The 15347-nt window shown below is 44.6% G+C and overlaps 1 protein-coding gene across 5 annotated transcripts in view; it reads right to left on the reverse strand.

Annotated features, from left to right (window-relative positions):
* DPH6 (diphthamine biosynthesis 6) overlaps positions 1-15347 on the reverse strand; it is a 248238-nt gene that overhangs the window by 118367 nt on the left and 114524 nt on the right. For all 5 annotated transcript variants that reach the window (XM_083743445.1, XM_083743446.1, XM_083743447.1 and 2 more), the window contains exons 11-12: positions 13120-13249; positions 7479-7653 (exon numbers count right to left, since the gene is read on the reverse strand). In XM_083743445.1, the coding sequence (XP_083599571.1) occupies positions 7479-7653; positions 13120-13249 (305 nt within the window). The remainder of the gene's footprint in view (positions 1-7478; positions 7654-13119; positions 13250-15347) is intronic.

The following is a 15347-nucleotide window of genomic DNA, read 5'->3' on the forward strand; positions in this document are numbered from 1 at the left end:
TAAAATTAAAAATGGATTTATCCAGTGCCCAAGAATCATAAGCTTTTCAAACATCCTGCATTGGTAAGATGTCAACCATTATACGCTGATCCTAGCTTTGAGCAGATGTTTACATTTTGTAGCACTTGCTATGGGGATAGTTCATTCAAAGCTGAAGAAGCTTGCCAACTGCTCTTGTGAAAAGAGTAGTTTCTTGGTACATCAATAAAGAAGTAAAGCATAATTGCTCCTAACCACACCTCTGCCAAGGCTTGTAGGATGCTGTTGAATGGGCTGTGGTGCAGGGAACTGAAGAAGGTGGTCCAGAATCAGGTAGAATCACATACCCTTGTGTGTGCAATTTTCAGCCATGCTCACTTTGCTCCCCCAGCCCCCATGAGAAGCTCATTGGGGGCTGCTGCAAGCAGGAAGAATGGGAAAGTCACCTTCCCATCAAGGGAATTCAATCAGGTTTAGCATTTTATGTTTTCTGCACCAAATGAGTGTCTATTCAGGAGAACTCCTGGATAGAAAAAATCAGGCTATTGCCACTTCTCTGCTACTGCAAAAAGAACAGCAACAGGAAACACAGAAGAAGGTATTTCTTCAAACAGTACATAGTTAAACTAAAGAATTTGCTCCCAGAAGATGCAGTGATGGTCACCGACTTGTGTGTTGCTGTTTTTTTTTAGGAAATTAGACAAATGAATGGAGGCTAAGGCTATTGGTGGGTACTAAGCCTGATTGCTCAAAGCTACCAGCATGAGTTTGACCAAGCTGCGGGAGGCAGTGGAAGATAGGAGTGCCTGGCGTGCTCTGGTCCATGGGTCACGAAGAGTCGGACACAACTAAATGACTAAACAACAACAACAACAAAGCCTGATTGCTATTCGTTGCTTGGTCCCTGCTCCTGCCCACCTAGCAGTTCAAAAGCACGTCAAAGTGCAAATAGATAAATAGGTACTGTTCCGGTGGGAAGGTAAACGGTTTTTCTGTGCGCTGCTCTGGTTAACCAGAAGCGGCTTACCCGGAAGCTGTCTGCAGACAAACGGCAGCTCCCTCAGCCAATAAAGCGAGATGAGCACCGCAACCCCAGAGTCGTCTGCGACTGGACTTAATGGTCAGGGGTCCCTTTACCTTTACCTTTACAACTGAATACCAGTTGCTGGAAACCGCAGGAAGGGACCTGCTGTGTTCAGACCCAGCTTGCAGGCTTCCCACAGATATCTGGTTGAACACTGGGAGAACAGAATGCTAGATTAGATGGGTCACCGGTCTGGCTCTCATGTCCTTTAACATGGAAAACGAAACCTGAGAAAATCCTTTCTAAGGGATTTTCACATTTTTTTGTGCTACAAAATAATTTAACACAGCTTTTAAAAGTATTTAAGGACAGCACTGACATAGATGAAGGGGTTCAAAATCTTTGCCATGAGTTGTGATTTTGGTCTTGGAGATATTGTGGGATAGTTGTTCCAAGGATGAAGCACTGGAATAAATGTCCGTGGTTGTAAAGTAACGGCAGTGTTTCAAGCTATTTATTCTAGACAGTATTTGCAAGATGTTCTAGAGTAATGCACTAAGTGGCTTGAAAGCACTTTTTAAAGCCCACTGCAATGTAAATGGGCTATAAGACGTTGGAAGCAGCATAACCATTTTAGTTGGCACGTAACCAGAATTATTTATAACATTTTATGCTAAAACATCATAACACTAAACCCAAATATAAAAATGTATCTATAAGCATCAGTAAATTACTTTCTGCCCTGGACAAAAAAAAAAGTTATGTTATACTCCCCTGAGTAGCTAGCAACTTTTTGCTTTACACCTTTCTCCAGTTCTTTTCTGGTCTAGGTGACATTTAGCCCTTTCTCTACTTCTGCTCCAGATCCTTGCCTTCGCTTTTATTTTATTTTTTATTTCATAAAATTTATGCACTGCTTGATTATAAAAAAAAACAACCAACAACCTCAAAGCACTTTACAAATATATAAAACAAGAAAACAACCCTAGTTTAAAATGTACAAAAGTTAAAATGCTAAAACAGATTAAAATTCCATCAACTTTCTAAGCATTTAGGTAGACTTGTCTAAACAAGAATGCTTTTAGCAGGCGCTGAAAAGAGTACAGTGAAGGCTAGGAGTTCCTAAGTGTTGGCACTGCCGCGCAAAATGACCAAGTTCTTACAAATGCAGAACAGGTATTATGTGGCACCTGTAGTACAGTGGTACCTCTGGATGATAATAATAATAATAATAATAATAATAATAATAATAATAATAATAATAATAATAATTTATTTATACCCCGCCCATCTGGCTGGGCCTCCCCAGCCACTCTGGGCGGCTTCCATAAAAACCAAAAATACAGTAAAATATCACATGTTAAAAACTTCCCTGAACAGGGCTGCCTTAAGATGTCTTCTGAATGTCAGGTAGTTGTTTATCGCTTTGACATCTGCTGGAAGGGCGTTCCACAGGGTGGGCACCACTACCGAGAAGGCCCTCTGCCTGGTTCCCTGTAGCTTCGCTTCTCGCAATGAGGGAACCGCCAGAAGGCCCTCGGCGCTGGACCTCAGCGTCCGGGCAGAATGATGGGGGTGGAGACGCTCCTTCAGGTATACTGGACCGAGGCCGTTTAGGGCTTTAAAGGTCAGCACCAACACTTTGAATTGTGCTCGGAAACATACTGGGAGCCAATGTAGGTCTTTCAAGACCGGTGTTATATGGTCTCAGCGGCCGCTCCCAGTCACCAGTCTAGCTGCCGCATTCTGGATTAGTTGTAGTTTCCGAGTCACCTTCAAAGGTAGCCCCACGTAGAGTGCATTGCAGTAGTCCAAGCGGGAGATAACCAGAGCATGCACCACTCTGGCGAGACAGTCCGCAGGCAGATAGGGTCTCAGCCTACGTACCAGATGGGGCTGGTAAACAGCTGTCCTGGACACAGATTTGACCTGTGCCTCCATGGACAGCTGTGAGTCCAAAATGACTCCCAGGCTGCGCACCTGGTCCTTCAGGGGCACAGTTACGCCATTCAGGACCAGGGAATCCTCCACACCTGCCCGCCTCCTGTCCCCCAGAAACAGTACTTCTGTCTTGTCAGGATTCAACCTCAATCTGTTAGCCGCCATCCATCCTCCAACCGCCTCCAGACACTCACACAGGACCTTCACTGCCCTCACTGGTTCTGATTTAAAAGAGAGGTAGAGCTGGGTATCATCCGCATACTGATGAACACCCAGCCCAAACCTCCTGATGATCTCTCCCAGCGGCTGCATGTAGATGTTGAAAAGCATGGGGGAGAGGACAGAACCCTGAGGCACCCCACAAGTGAGAGCCCAGGGGTCTGAACACTCATCCCCCACCACCACTTTCTGAACACGGCCCTGGAGGAAGGAGCGGAACCACTGTAGGACAGTGCCCCCAGCTCCCAGCCCCTCAAGACGGTCCAGAAGGATGTTATGGTCGATGGTATCAAACGCCGCTGAGAGATCCAGCAGAACTAGGAAACAGCTCTCACCTTTGTCCCTAGCCCGCCGGAGATCATCAACCAGTGCGACCAAGGCAGTTTCAGTCCCATGATGAGGCCTGAATCCTGACTGGAAGGGATCCAAATGGTCCGCTTCTTCCAGGCGTGCCTGGAGTTGTTCAGCAACCACTCGCTCTATCACCTTGCCCAAGAATGGAAGATTTGAGACTGGGCGATAGTTGGCCATTGTGGCCGCATCTAAAGATGGTTTTTTAAGAAGCGGTTTAATAACCGCCTCTTTCAGTGGGTCTGGGAAGGCTCCCTCACGGAGGGAAGCATTCACCACCCCACGAAGCCCATCGCCCAGTCCTTCCCGGCTAGCTTTTATAAGCCAGGATGGGAAAGGATCCAGGAGACAGGTGGTTGGTTTCACTCGTCCAAGCAGCCTGTCCACATCCTCAGAGGTAACAGATTGGAATTGATCCCACTCAACTTGACTAGACAGAACTCTAGCACTCTCCCGCCCTGGCCCTGCTCCCACGGTGGAGTCTACTTCTTCCCGAATCTGAGTGATTTTATCTGCAAAAAACTTTGCAAAATCATTGCAGGAGAATACGTTCCGGAGCCCTGTTTGCATCCTGAAACGAACGCAACCCGCATCTGCATGTGCACGGGTTGCAATTCGCCGCGTCTGCGCATGATGTCATTTTGAGCGTCTGCGCGTGCGTGAGCGGCGAAACCCGAAAGTAACCCGAAAACGCTCAAACCGAAACTACTTTAACCTGAGGTATGACTGTAGCGCCAATTCTGCCACTCAAAGCGGTAGAGTGGGCAAATGTGGGAGTAAGGCGTTCTCATAGGTAACCTGGTCCCAAGTTGTTACCAATGGTAACACCTTGAACTTGTCGTGGTAGCAAATAGATAACCAATGCAGATCTCTGAGCACAGGTGTTATATTCTGGCAATGCCTCACCCCTGTGAGCAACTGTGCTGCATTGTTCTGTACTAACTGCAGCTTCACATTTTCCTGAACTGCTTCCCAGTTTCATTCCTGGCCCTGCTGTTCGTTTCTGTACATGCTCCTGCTCCAACTAAGTTCTGGTTCCCAGTTCTCATACTTTGCTTTCCATGAACTCTCTCCATGCCTGTTGTCTTGCATCTCACACCGATGGAATGCAACTTTCTTCCTTCTGCAGCCTCACCATGTCTGTTCATTGAGCTTGGTCCTCTCACCTCAAGTCCTTTTGCTCTCACTCATAAAAATTACAATGGGTTGCATATGCAAGACGACATCTATGAGTGCAGTGGAACTTCCCCTCCCTCTCATCCCCATGTGTCTCCCCCCCACATCTGCTATAGGGGAGGACACTTCAGTGCATTTGCAAAAACTGTTCCATTCACACAATAAGTTGGATTCAGCCCAATATTCTGTTCCAGTTGGTCTCCTGGTTTAGAAAATCCTAGCTGCTTCTTGTGTATAGCCTGCCTTGCAGGGGGTTGGACTAGATGACCCTTGGGTCCCTTCCAACTCTACAAGTCTATGATTCTAAGATTACGTATGTATTTATGACAAAAAAGCATATTATCTTCATCTATTTTCTTTTGACACTGAATTTTAGCAAACGTATTCATTATACATATTTAATATGTAGCCATCATCTTATTCAGTGTAAATTGAAAAAAAGTCCAAAAGCCCCAAAGTAAAATGTAGAGATCTGTGGGAATTATAATAATTTTTCTAGTGATAAAAGTATATCAACTAATCATCTTTCATTTTTTCAGAGTTCTCCTCATCACAAAAGAAGCATGCTTTTGTAACAGTATGAGCATATCACGGTGAAAGTTTTATGCACGGAGTCTATCGCTAAACGACCCTGTTGAATTCAGAGGTTTTAACATTAGGTTAAGACAGACTTAAGGTTCCCTGTCCCAGGCATCTGACCTCCCCCTACAAATGATTAATATAACTTATCTGTGTTCTCACACCATTCAGCGTCAGCCCAAGACATTTTGCTGCCTGAGGCAGAACAGCAAATGCTGTATTCTCTCCACAAATCTAAGCGCATAGTATCCAAGGCCAGTCAATTTATTTTGGTACCAGAGGAAGAAAAGCACCTCTCCTCCACCCTGGCAGTAAAAATGCAACAATAAACTAAATAACTAACAACGTTCTGCCCTTTCGTGACCCACAAAAGCTCCTACCTGGGCTTCACCCTGACACAATTGCAGCGAATTTTTCTTGACCCTAGTGAGCAGTGACCTATTTTGTGGGAGCAGAATCCAGGACACACTCAGCATAATTACGCAAAGACGCAAAGTAAGATTTTGGGTGTGCATGCCATTTTATGATGGGATTCTGTTTATATTTGAAATTTTGTTCTCGTTCTGTGATTTGTTAACTTTCAGAGAAAGAACCTGTGATGCAGATTTTTAATTTCAATTAGTTCTACTAGGCAATGTAGGGATGAAGGAAAGAATAGGAGAAACTGGCTGTTTCCAGGGGGTGGTTGCCTGTTGCTGTTGGGTTTTCCCCCACATAAAGCTGCCTTCAGACTTAGAGGATTGATCCAGTCACCTATTATGTTCATATCTATGATGTGTACCAACTTGGAGATGTACTGCTCACAAAGGAAAGCTAAGAATGGAGCACTTCATTCATAAATGTAAATGACAGATTCAGAATTTGGGAGAACATGCAACCGCAAACCTGTACAGATGGCATTAACAGATTTTGTTAATATTTTTACACAGCCTTTTAAGACAACAGGATAAGAGCTGTAGTGCATATGAGACTTTTCCAGCTCAGCCCACACAGCACTGAATCCCAAATTAAGTCCTGCTCTGGGACTAATTCCTGACAGTGTATATGCAAACCCATTCCTTCCATAGGCATTCTTATATGCACACCTCCTCACAGATTCCCATACACTTCTCTTGCTTTCACAACCCTTTAATAAGCTTAGACATTTTGTATGTTTTTATATTATCGAACATTTATGTTACCAATAGCTTCCTGTCAGGGGCTCAGGAGCAGAGGCACAGGGAAGAGAGGGAATGGAGAGCGAAGGGGAAGAATCCGAGGGGAGCATAGGAGAAGAGGACAGTGGGCCGAGGGATTCCATGAGCCTCTCCAGCGAATCGGAAGATTCACAGAAGGGGGCGCCAGTGGCCAGAGGTAGGGGGTTCCCAAGGGGAACGCCCCAGGAGCAAGGGGGCAGCAGGGACTCCCAGAGCAGTAGTTGGAAATCGGGACCAGCCTCCCCACCAGAGCAGAGTGGGGGGGAAGGGTCCCAAGTATCGGGGCCAGTGCACTCCCCACCAGGGAGAGAAGAGGAGGCAGGGCTGACCACGCCTCCATCGGAGAGTCGGACAACGGAGGGAAGGTCAGATCCGGCCAGCATCCCGGAAGAGGGAAGCAGTGACAGAAGTAGTGTAACGGTTAGGAGAAAGGTCACTGGGTTGGCGCGAGAGGCAAGTTCAAATGTACAGGAGCGCGGGACAACAGAGAATGAGGATTGGGAACCGGGTCCTAAAGCCCGCCGGAGGCAGGGGGAGGAGCTAAGCGACTCAGCGTCGGAAGAGTCCAGAAAGGGGAATGCCCCGGCGGGCAGGAGGACCCAGAGGAGGAGAGAGCAGCGGAAAAGGTGGAGCAGGGCTAGGATCTTAAACTGGTGTCAGAGGGGAGGAGACTCAGACGGGACTTCGCCGATCTAGGGTTTAAGAAGTAGGGCTGCACGCTGGGGCTTTGAAATGGAAACTGAACTTCAATAAAGACTTTTGTACATTACGACAGCCTAGCGTTGATCATCTGTGAGCTGGGACCTAGAGGCAGCTCTGACACTTCCTTTTCCTCCTGTTCAGCTTCAAGCTATAAAATTATATATCCTGCTCAAAGGAAAATAAAATAAGAACCAATATTATTATTTTTCCTCAGATGGATGAACTAGTATTTCAATATGCAAATTGAAACCTATAACTGGGATTATTCTCCACAGAGTTGCTAATCCAGTGAGGGGCGGGTGAATGCATACCTGTACACACTGACTGTAAGGTCCTATGTTGGCCGGGGCCCAGTGAGAGATGCTCTGTACGTGCAAAACCTCCTTCTGTTGACAAGGTGGCTCACCAGTCATCCCATCATACTTCTGTGCCAGGCAGTCCATCTGAAACAAAAGTCCTTCAGGCAAGGGGACTTCTACACAAACTCTGAAACCACAAGACAGGAAGGCAGTTATTTATTGGTGGCACTCATGCATCTTAAAATATGACAGGATCTCTTTTCCCCCTCATACTTAGAACTATTATTATTATTATTATGTGAATTTATATACCGCCCTATACCTGGGGGTCTCAGGGCAGTTCACAGAATAAAATCAAGATATAAAACCACAAAATACCTCATAAAAATAAAAACAACAACCCAATAGCCCCATTCCCCCAAAAAGAACACATTTTAAAAGGGTATAGGATGAAAATCGGATCAACCTGGTTGAAAAGGAACATTTTTGCCTGGCACCTAAAGGTGTATAATGAAGGCACCAGGCAAACTTCCCTGGGGAGAGCATTCCACAGATAGGGAGTCACTGCTGAGAAGGCCCGTTCTCGTGTTGCCACCCTCTGGACCTCTTGAGGAGGCAGCACACGAAGGAGGGCCTCAGAAAATGATCTCAGGGTCCGGGTAGGTTCATATGGAGAGAGGCGGTCCTTGACGTATTGCAATCCTGAGCTGTTTAAGTTTTATAGGTCAAAACCAGCACTTTGAATTGGGCCCAGAAACTAATTGGTAGCCAGTGCAGGCGTAACAGGATTGGTGTAATATGCTCAAACCGTCTTGCTCCGGTGAGCAACCTGGCCGCTGAATTCTGCAACCGCTGAAGTTTCCCAACCGTCTTCAGAGGCAGCTCTATGTATAACACATTGCAGTCCAATACGGCTCCACGTTTTGAAGGGCCCTTGGGTAAGACATCATCATTGTTCCCACTGAGTGAGCCAACCTCTTCTTTGCCACTGTCACCGCCGTTACCTTTCCCTTTGGGTCCAATCTGTTCCCCTGGCATATAGGGAGAGTCCAGATCAACTGGAGAGTTCTGCTCCTTCTCCTTGCTTACACGTTTGAAGAAAGCACACCAACAAGTAGTAACAGCAAGAAGGATGAGTAGCGGCAGGGCCAGGGGGCTCTGGGAATCAGTAGTAGGCCTCCTACTGACAAGTGGACCTTGGAAGATACCCAGTGATGCTGAAACCTGACACTAGCTCTGATTCAGATGCTAAGTTCTCTATATAGCCATTGTGAAAGCTGACTGCTACAATTTATGGCAGCCTTCTGTCATAAGCAAGTAGGAGTGGCTACTGGAAACCCCCCAAAACCTGCTCCAGAAGGTTGGGAAATGCTTTGGAACAGCAAGAGAGCATCTGCAGGGTGGAGGTTCATTTGGAGAAAGCAGCTTCCCTCCTGTTCTGTTGAGCCTCCAAATGGAATAAAGAGCCTTCTGTCAATGGCAGGACATCACTGGATACAGCCCCCAGTACACACTGTGCTTTCTCATTCTTCCTTCATTTTTAGGCGTGCTTGTTCTAGTTCACAGAGCTTCTGTGAAACTGCCAAAACCCATACCCTTTCATATCATGCCTCTATAGAGAGGCCCTATATTTCCACTATCTAGAGATTATTGGCCTTGCAGCCATCAGGTAAAACCTGAAGGAAGTTTTACTTCCCATCTTTGTTCTGGTTGTCCCAAACACTTAGCTGTATTACCGAGGGCACTGGTAACAAGTCATGTGCTGTTACTTGGTTAACTTAGAATCATAGAATCATAGAGTTGGAAGAGACCACAAGGGCCATCGAGTCCAACCCCCTGCCAAGCAGGAAACACCATCAGAGCACTCCTGACATATGGTTGTCAAGCCTCTGCTTAAAGACCTCCAAAGAAGGAGACTCCACCACACTCCTTGGCAGCAAATTCCACTGTCGAACAGCTCTTACTGTCAGGAAGTTCTTCCTAATGTTTAGGTGGAATCTTCTTTCTTGTAGTTTGGCTCCATTGCTCCGTGTCCGCTTCTCTGGAGCAGCAGAAAACAACCTTTCTCCCTCCTCTATGTGACATCCTTTTATATATTTGAACATGGCTATCATATCACCCCTTAACCTCCTCTTCTCCAGGCTAAACATGCCCAGCTCCCTTAGCCGTTCCTCATAAGGCATCGTTTCCAGGCCTTTGACCATTTTGGCTGCCCTCCTCTGGACATGTTCCAGTTTGTCAGTGTCCTTCTTGAACTGTGGTGCCCAGAACTGGACACAGTACTCCAGGTGAGGTCTGACCAGAGCAGAATACAGTGGCACTATTACTTCCCTTGATCTAGATGCTATACTCCTATTGATGCAGCCCAGAATTGCATTGGCTTTTTTAGCTGCCGCATCACACTGTTGGCTCATGTCAAGTTTGTGGTCAACCAAGACTCCTAGATCCTTTTCACATGTACTGCTCTCAAGCCAGGTGTATTTGTGCCTTTTGTATTTGTGCCTCTCATTTTTTTTGCCCAAGTGCAATACTTTACATTTCTCCCTGTTAAAATTCATCTTGTTTGTTTTTTTAACTTCAGTAAACACAGTTTCCCCAAAGAAGGTTGACTTAGGACATCCCCTCGAAAGCTGGAAATGAATTCCTTTATGCCAACCACATTTCCAACATACTGGTTTAGGGAAGGTGTTTTTCAGATATGAGCTAATTTTGTGGGCATATAAAGACACCAAAATACCTTTGTGAGCATAGTTTATCTCAACTATGCTGAGAATATATTTGTGTAGGATTATCCAAAATTTGGTTGTATTCAACTAAGTAATATTCATATTAGACCCATTGAAATAAATGCATTTAAGTTAGTTATGTCCATTAACTTTAATGGACCTACTCCAAGTAGGACTACTGTTGAACACCACCCCAAAATATCTAAGGGGCACCAGGCTGGGATGGGTGCTCTATAATATGTAGAAACTTATTTCCTTTATTTGTGGAACTCTTCTTAACTGATTATATACTGGGATAATACTGAGAATTATTATTATTATTATTTTCTAAGTTATGGAGCATGATATTAGTAAGGAACATTGGATATTTATCTCAAGAAAATCACCAATGCAACGAGTTTCACAGAGATCCAATTAGTAGTAAAGCTATTACCAAGTGAGGGGAAATATATCTTATTAACTGGAATAAGTAATAAAGCCCTCAACAGGGAAAAAAAAATCCTAAAGAATTTGCTTCTTATAAAATATTTTATGCAGCATTAAAAATATTTTAATTGTAGTGTCCTTATTTCATGAATGTTATATATTAATTTTTTTATTAAGAAACAGAAATGAAATACATTTGGATTCCAAATTAAAAGAAATGAGAAGGAAAACATGCTTGTTCTGAATCATGGTGAACTCCAGTATGGATACTGAATAGAAAGGCAAACCTAGAAACGGCAGTCATGGAAGCAGAAGATTGGAAAAATATTCATTAAAACCTACATGGGAAGACAGGTGAACAGTTGAGCTTCATATTTTCCCCCCACCCTGAAGAGCAGTCCCCTGATATCACTCTATAATCTGCTTTTTAAACTCTCCCAAGTCACAAAAATAGTTTGCAACATTGCCAGAGCTGATGTTCCTGGAAAAGAAGGAAAAAGCTCCACTGCACGCATGTATTTTCATTAGGGGAGTGCATTGCTTCAGCTGCTGCAAAATATAGCTGCTCATGTCCTGGTGGGAGACAGGAGGCTAGTTCAACAAAACCAGTTCCACGGGTCACCAGTGCCTTTCTCATCCCTGTTCAAAGTGCCTTTTGCAAAGCCCTAAACGGTTTCAGTCCAAGTCACATACAGGACCACCTTCATAAAATCACAGAATTCTACAGTTGGAAGGGACACCAAAGGTCATCTAGGCCAACCCCCTGAAATACAGTAATTCACCCCTATCAACCTGCCTGCATGCTAAGATTAGCAACAGAGGACCTTTTCACATGCTCACCTTCATGAGCAGTCAGACTGCTAAGTATGAGGGAGGGAAGGAGGCCTTTGCCACAGTGGGCTCACATCCGGATCACATTATCCCAAGTCGCAAGGTGGTTAGATTGGTCTCAACTAGGGCCAGGGCCTTTTCAGTACTGGCCCCGACTTGGTGGAATGCTCTGTCACAAGAAACTAGGGCCCTGTGGGACTTGACATCTTTCCACAGGGCCTGTTCCGCCTAACCTTTGGTTAGGACTCAATCTGACCCTTATGTTTCCCTCCCCTTAGGGTTTTGATCTATGGGCTACTTTTAAAATGAGGCTACATTTTAAATTGCATTTTAACCTGTATATTAAATTGGTCCCCCCCCCCCATTATGTTTTCACTGTAATTTTACTGGTGTTAGCTGCTCTGAGCCCGGCTCTGGCCGGCGATATTATTACTATTACTATTATTATTATATCAGCAGGTATCCACCAAGCCTGTTCTACCATGGTGGGCATTCAGAAGAGCCCTGAAGATTCATTCATATTCATCAGTCTTCTTCTAAGGTGATTTCTCTGAAGTTACTTTACTTGGATACTTTTTTCGCTTGATGCTGTGTACTGCTGACTTATATTCATTTATTTGAGGTTTTAATTGTATTGTATTGCATTTTATTAAGTAAGTCACCACGGGAGGCCTTTTTGCCCATAAAAGTATTTCAAATAAACTAACTGAAATGAACAATGCCACTCTAAATGCCTCAGTTGGACCACTATATCCAATTTAATTCACTGTGCACTAAATAAGGTTGCTGTTAAACAAAAGAAACTCATATCACTCAAACAAGCTCCTTCTCCTTGAATACTTTCGAGAGTTCCTTGGGAAGAGGAATTCGTTGTTAAGCCAGGCTAGGAATCGTAGCTCTGTGAGGGGACTAAAGGTAAAGGGAGCCCTGACCGTTAGGTCCAGTCGCGGATGACTCTGGGGTTGCGGCGCTCATCTTGCTTCACTGGCCGAGGGAGCCAACGTACAGCTTCCGGGTCATGTGGCCAGCATGACTAAGCCGCTTCTGGCAAACCAGAGCAGCACCCTTAACAAGCTACAATTCACAGGATTCTCCGAGGGGAGGGCCAGGACCATTAAAAGTGGTATAAAACTGTATAGTGCACATGGGGCCTAGGACCCAGGAAGGCCTAGGTTCAAATCCCTACTAAGCCATGATATTCATCAAACAGTCCTGAGTCAGTCACCATCTCTCATCCTGTCACCTTACACAGTTGCCGGGGGAGGAGATGAAGGGATGGGGAAAACCATGTATACCACCTGGAGCGCCTTGAAGGAAAGTCAGGTTACAAATGCAATAAACAACCACAACAATGCTGTAATAAAATTGGATGTTAGGTTTGGGATGAGATGATTCCGTCTAAGCTCAAGGTGAAACCAGACAGTGCACTCAAGGATATGCACAGCTCTTCCAGAATAGTGGGTAGAAACTTGGGGTGTGTACCTAAAAGACCTTAAGAGGAGGACATTCATGTGACAACTGTAAAGCAGCTGCTAAAACAGACATAGAAATAGGTGAAATGAAGTCCAGAAACGAAATATGACAAAAAGTGTCATAAATAAAGCAGCGTAGTAGCAATGAAGTATATTCCAGAGTATCATAAATATAAGGTAGCAGTAGTAAGAACCTACCTTGCTGGGGGACACAAATCAAATGCTGTCACATAGGCTGAATTAATCACAGCAAAATCTTTCATGCTCTTCATATACAGATGGACCAAAATAATATCTGTCAATTCCAATCCCTTTGAATTCAGATGAGCTGCACGTGGAAAAATAATGCAGGCGTTAAAGGCGGGAGCAATTACATTTGTACCAGAATTATAGGAGGAATACTTTTTTCAAAGTATTTCCCCAAGAAAAGCAAGCAATAACATATTAACATTCTCTTGGGCTGTCTGAGGTCAGTCATACATTACATAGAGGCAACTTCATACAAAGGATGTTTAGAAAGTAACGAATTGTCTGATTTCACTTGTTTAAAAAACACCTTCACATGCTGTGTCATGGCATTGTTGTCTTTTCTGAAGTGAATTAAAAGGAACAATTTTCAAGCATTAGGAGTTGGATTCAATGAACCACAATTGGAAGGAAAACAGCCACCAGCACTGCAGTGTTATGATTTTTATAGCGATATACTGTGTCCCACAACACGTGCAATGTCTTCTGATTTAGTTTCACTTTTCTCAGAAAATGTGAGATTTCAGCTTTAGATCCAGCCCTAGCCTGTTAATCAGATGGCAGCATTTCCTCATTCAAGTACAAATATATTTGAAAATGAGCAAGAAGGTAAGAAGAAAAAACGATCCAGAAAATATGTGCAAGTATATCAAAGGTGTTTGAGTTTAGCAGAGTTTCTCTGAATCGGGATGACTAAAGCTATCTTCTAGCTCAATAATTCTGAACACATCGTTAGTTCCATGAGGAGCTCCTAACTAGGATGGTATTCTTGTAGAGTCATTTTGGGATCTAGCGGATCCTAGCCCAACTCAGTCCTACCATCAGAATGGCCCTGTTTGGCAAGTGGAACAGGGAGCTCTGCACTAGTTATCAACCGCTTAGATTACTGCAATGCACTCTACGTGAGGCTACCTTTGAAAGTGACCCAGAAACTACAACTAATCCAGAATGCAGTAGCTAGACTGGTGACTGGGAGCGGCCGCCAAGACCATATAACACCGGTCCTGAAAGACCTACACTGGCTCCCAGTACGTTTCCGAGCACAATTCAAAGTGTTGGTGCTGACCTTTAAAGCCCTAAACGGCCTCAGCCCAGTATACCTGAAGGAGCATCTCCACCCCCATTGTTCAGTCTAGACACTGAGGTCTAGTGCCGAGGGCCTTCTGGCAGTTCTCTCACTGCAAGAAGCAAAGCTACAGGGAACCAGGCAGAGGGCCTTCTTGGTAGCGGCGCCCGCCCTGTGGAACGCCCTCCCATCAGATGTCAAAGAGAGAAACAACTACCTGACATTTAGAAGACATCTGAACGCAGCCCGGCTCAGGGAAGTTTTTAACGTGTGGCATTTTAATGTATTTTTAATCTTTGTTGGAAGCCACCCAGAGTGGCTGGGGAAACCCAGCCAGACGGGTGGGTACAAATAGTAAAATACTATTACTATTACTACTATTACTATTACTATTACTATTACTCAGGGACAGATGGTGGCATCACCCTGTGTATTGGTTGGGGTGGGTGGGTGTCTGGGGGATCAAACGGTTCGACTGCAGTCGAAGTTGCTGACTTCTGCCAACTCTAGATAGACATTTTAGGTGTTCGGGTCATAGAATACATGGATGCATAAATTTATTTCTTTTAAAAAAAAGATATAGGGCTGAACACTCTGTGTAACTAACAAGCTTGTCGCCTTCATCTTGGGAGTTAGAATGACTGTGCGCATTTGTGCAGTCCATTAGTAGATTTCCATTCGGCAAAGTGTGAACTCTCCCAGAGGGTATTAAAAGAGTTGGCTTTGTAACAAGGCTTGTGCTTCCTGTACCTTCTCACCGGGATGCAGAGCAGGACAGAAGGGCAAGCAGGCAGCAGGTATGGCTTTTCTAGGAAAAGGTTATAACACATACCTAAAGTGTCTCAGCAATGTTCTGGCAAAAAAACCATGTGGAGGTTCCTTCAGCTGACAGGACCATAATTCATTCTGTGTCCCCACCCCCTGTTCAGAGAGCAAAATAAATAGCCACAGGAAATGCGAGCATTACCTGGGACCAAAACGCTACTAGTTGGCCAGAAATGGAAAACAATACTTCAAATGTAAGTAACCTGCCAAAAACAGTAGGAAGCTTAGCTTCTGGCCCAGAGGCACAACCACTACTTTTTGTCTAATTCTAATGAAAAGAAAGGCAAGG

The sequence above is a fragment of the Podarcis gaigeae genome (genome assembly GCF_964106915.1).
Source record: "Podarcis gaigeae genome assembly, chromosome: 1".
NCBI classification, from domain to species: Eukaryota; Metazoa; Chordata; class Lepidosauria; order Squamata; family Lacertidae; genus Podarcis; species Podarcis gaigeae.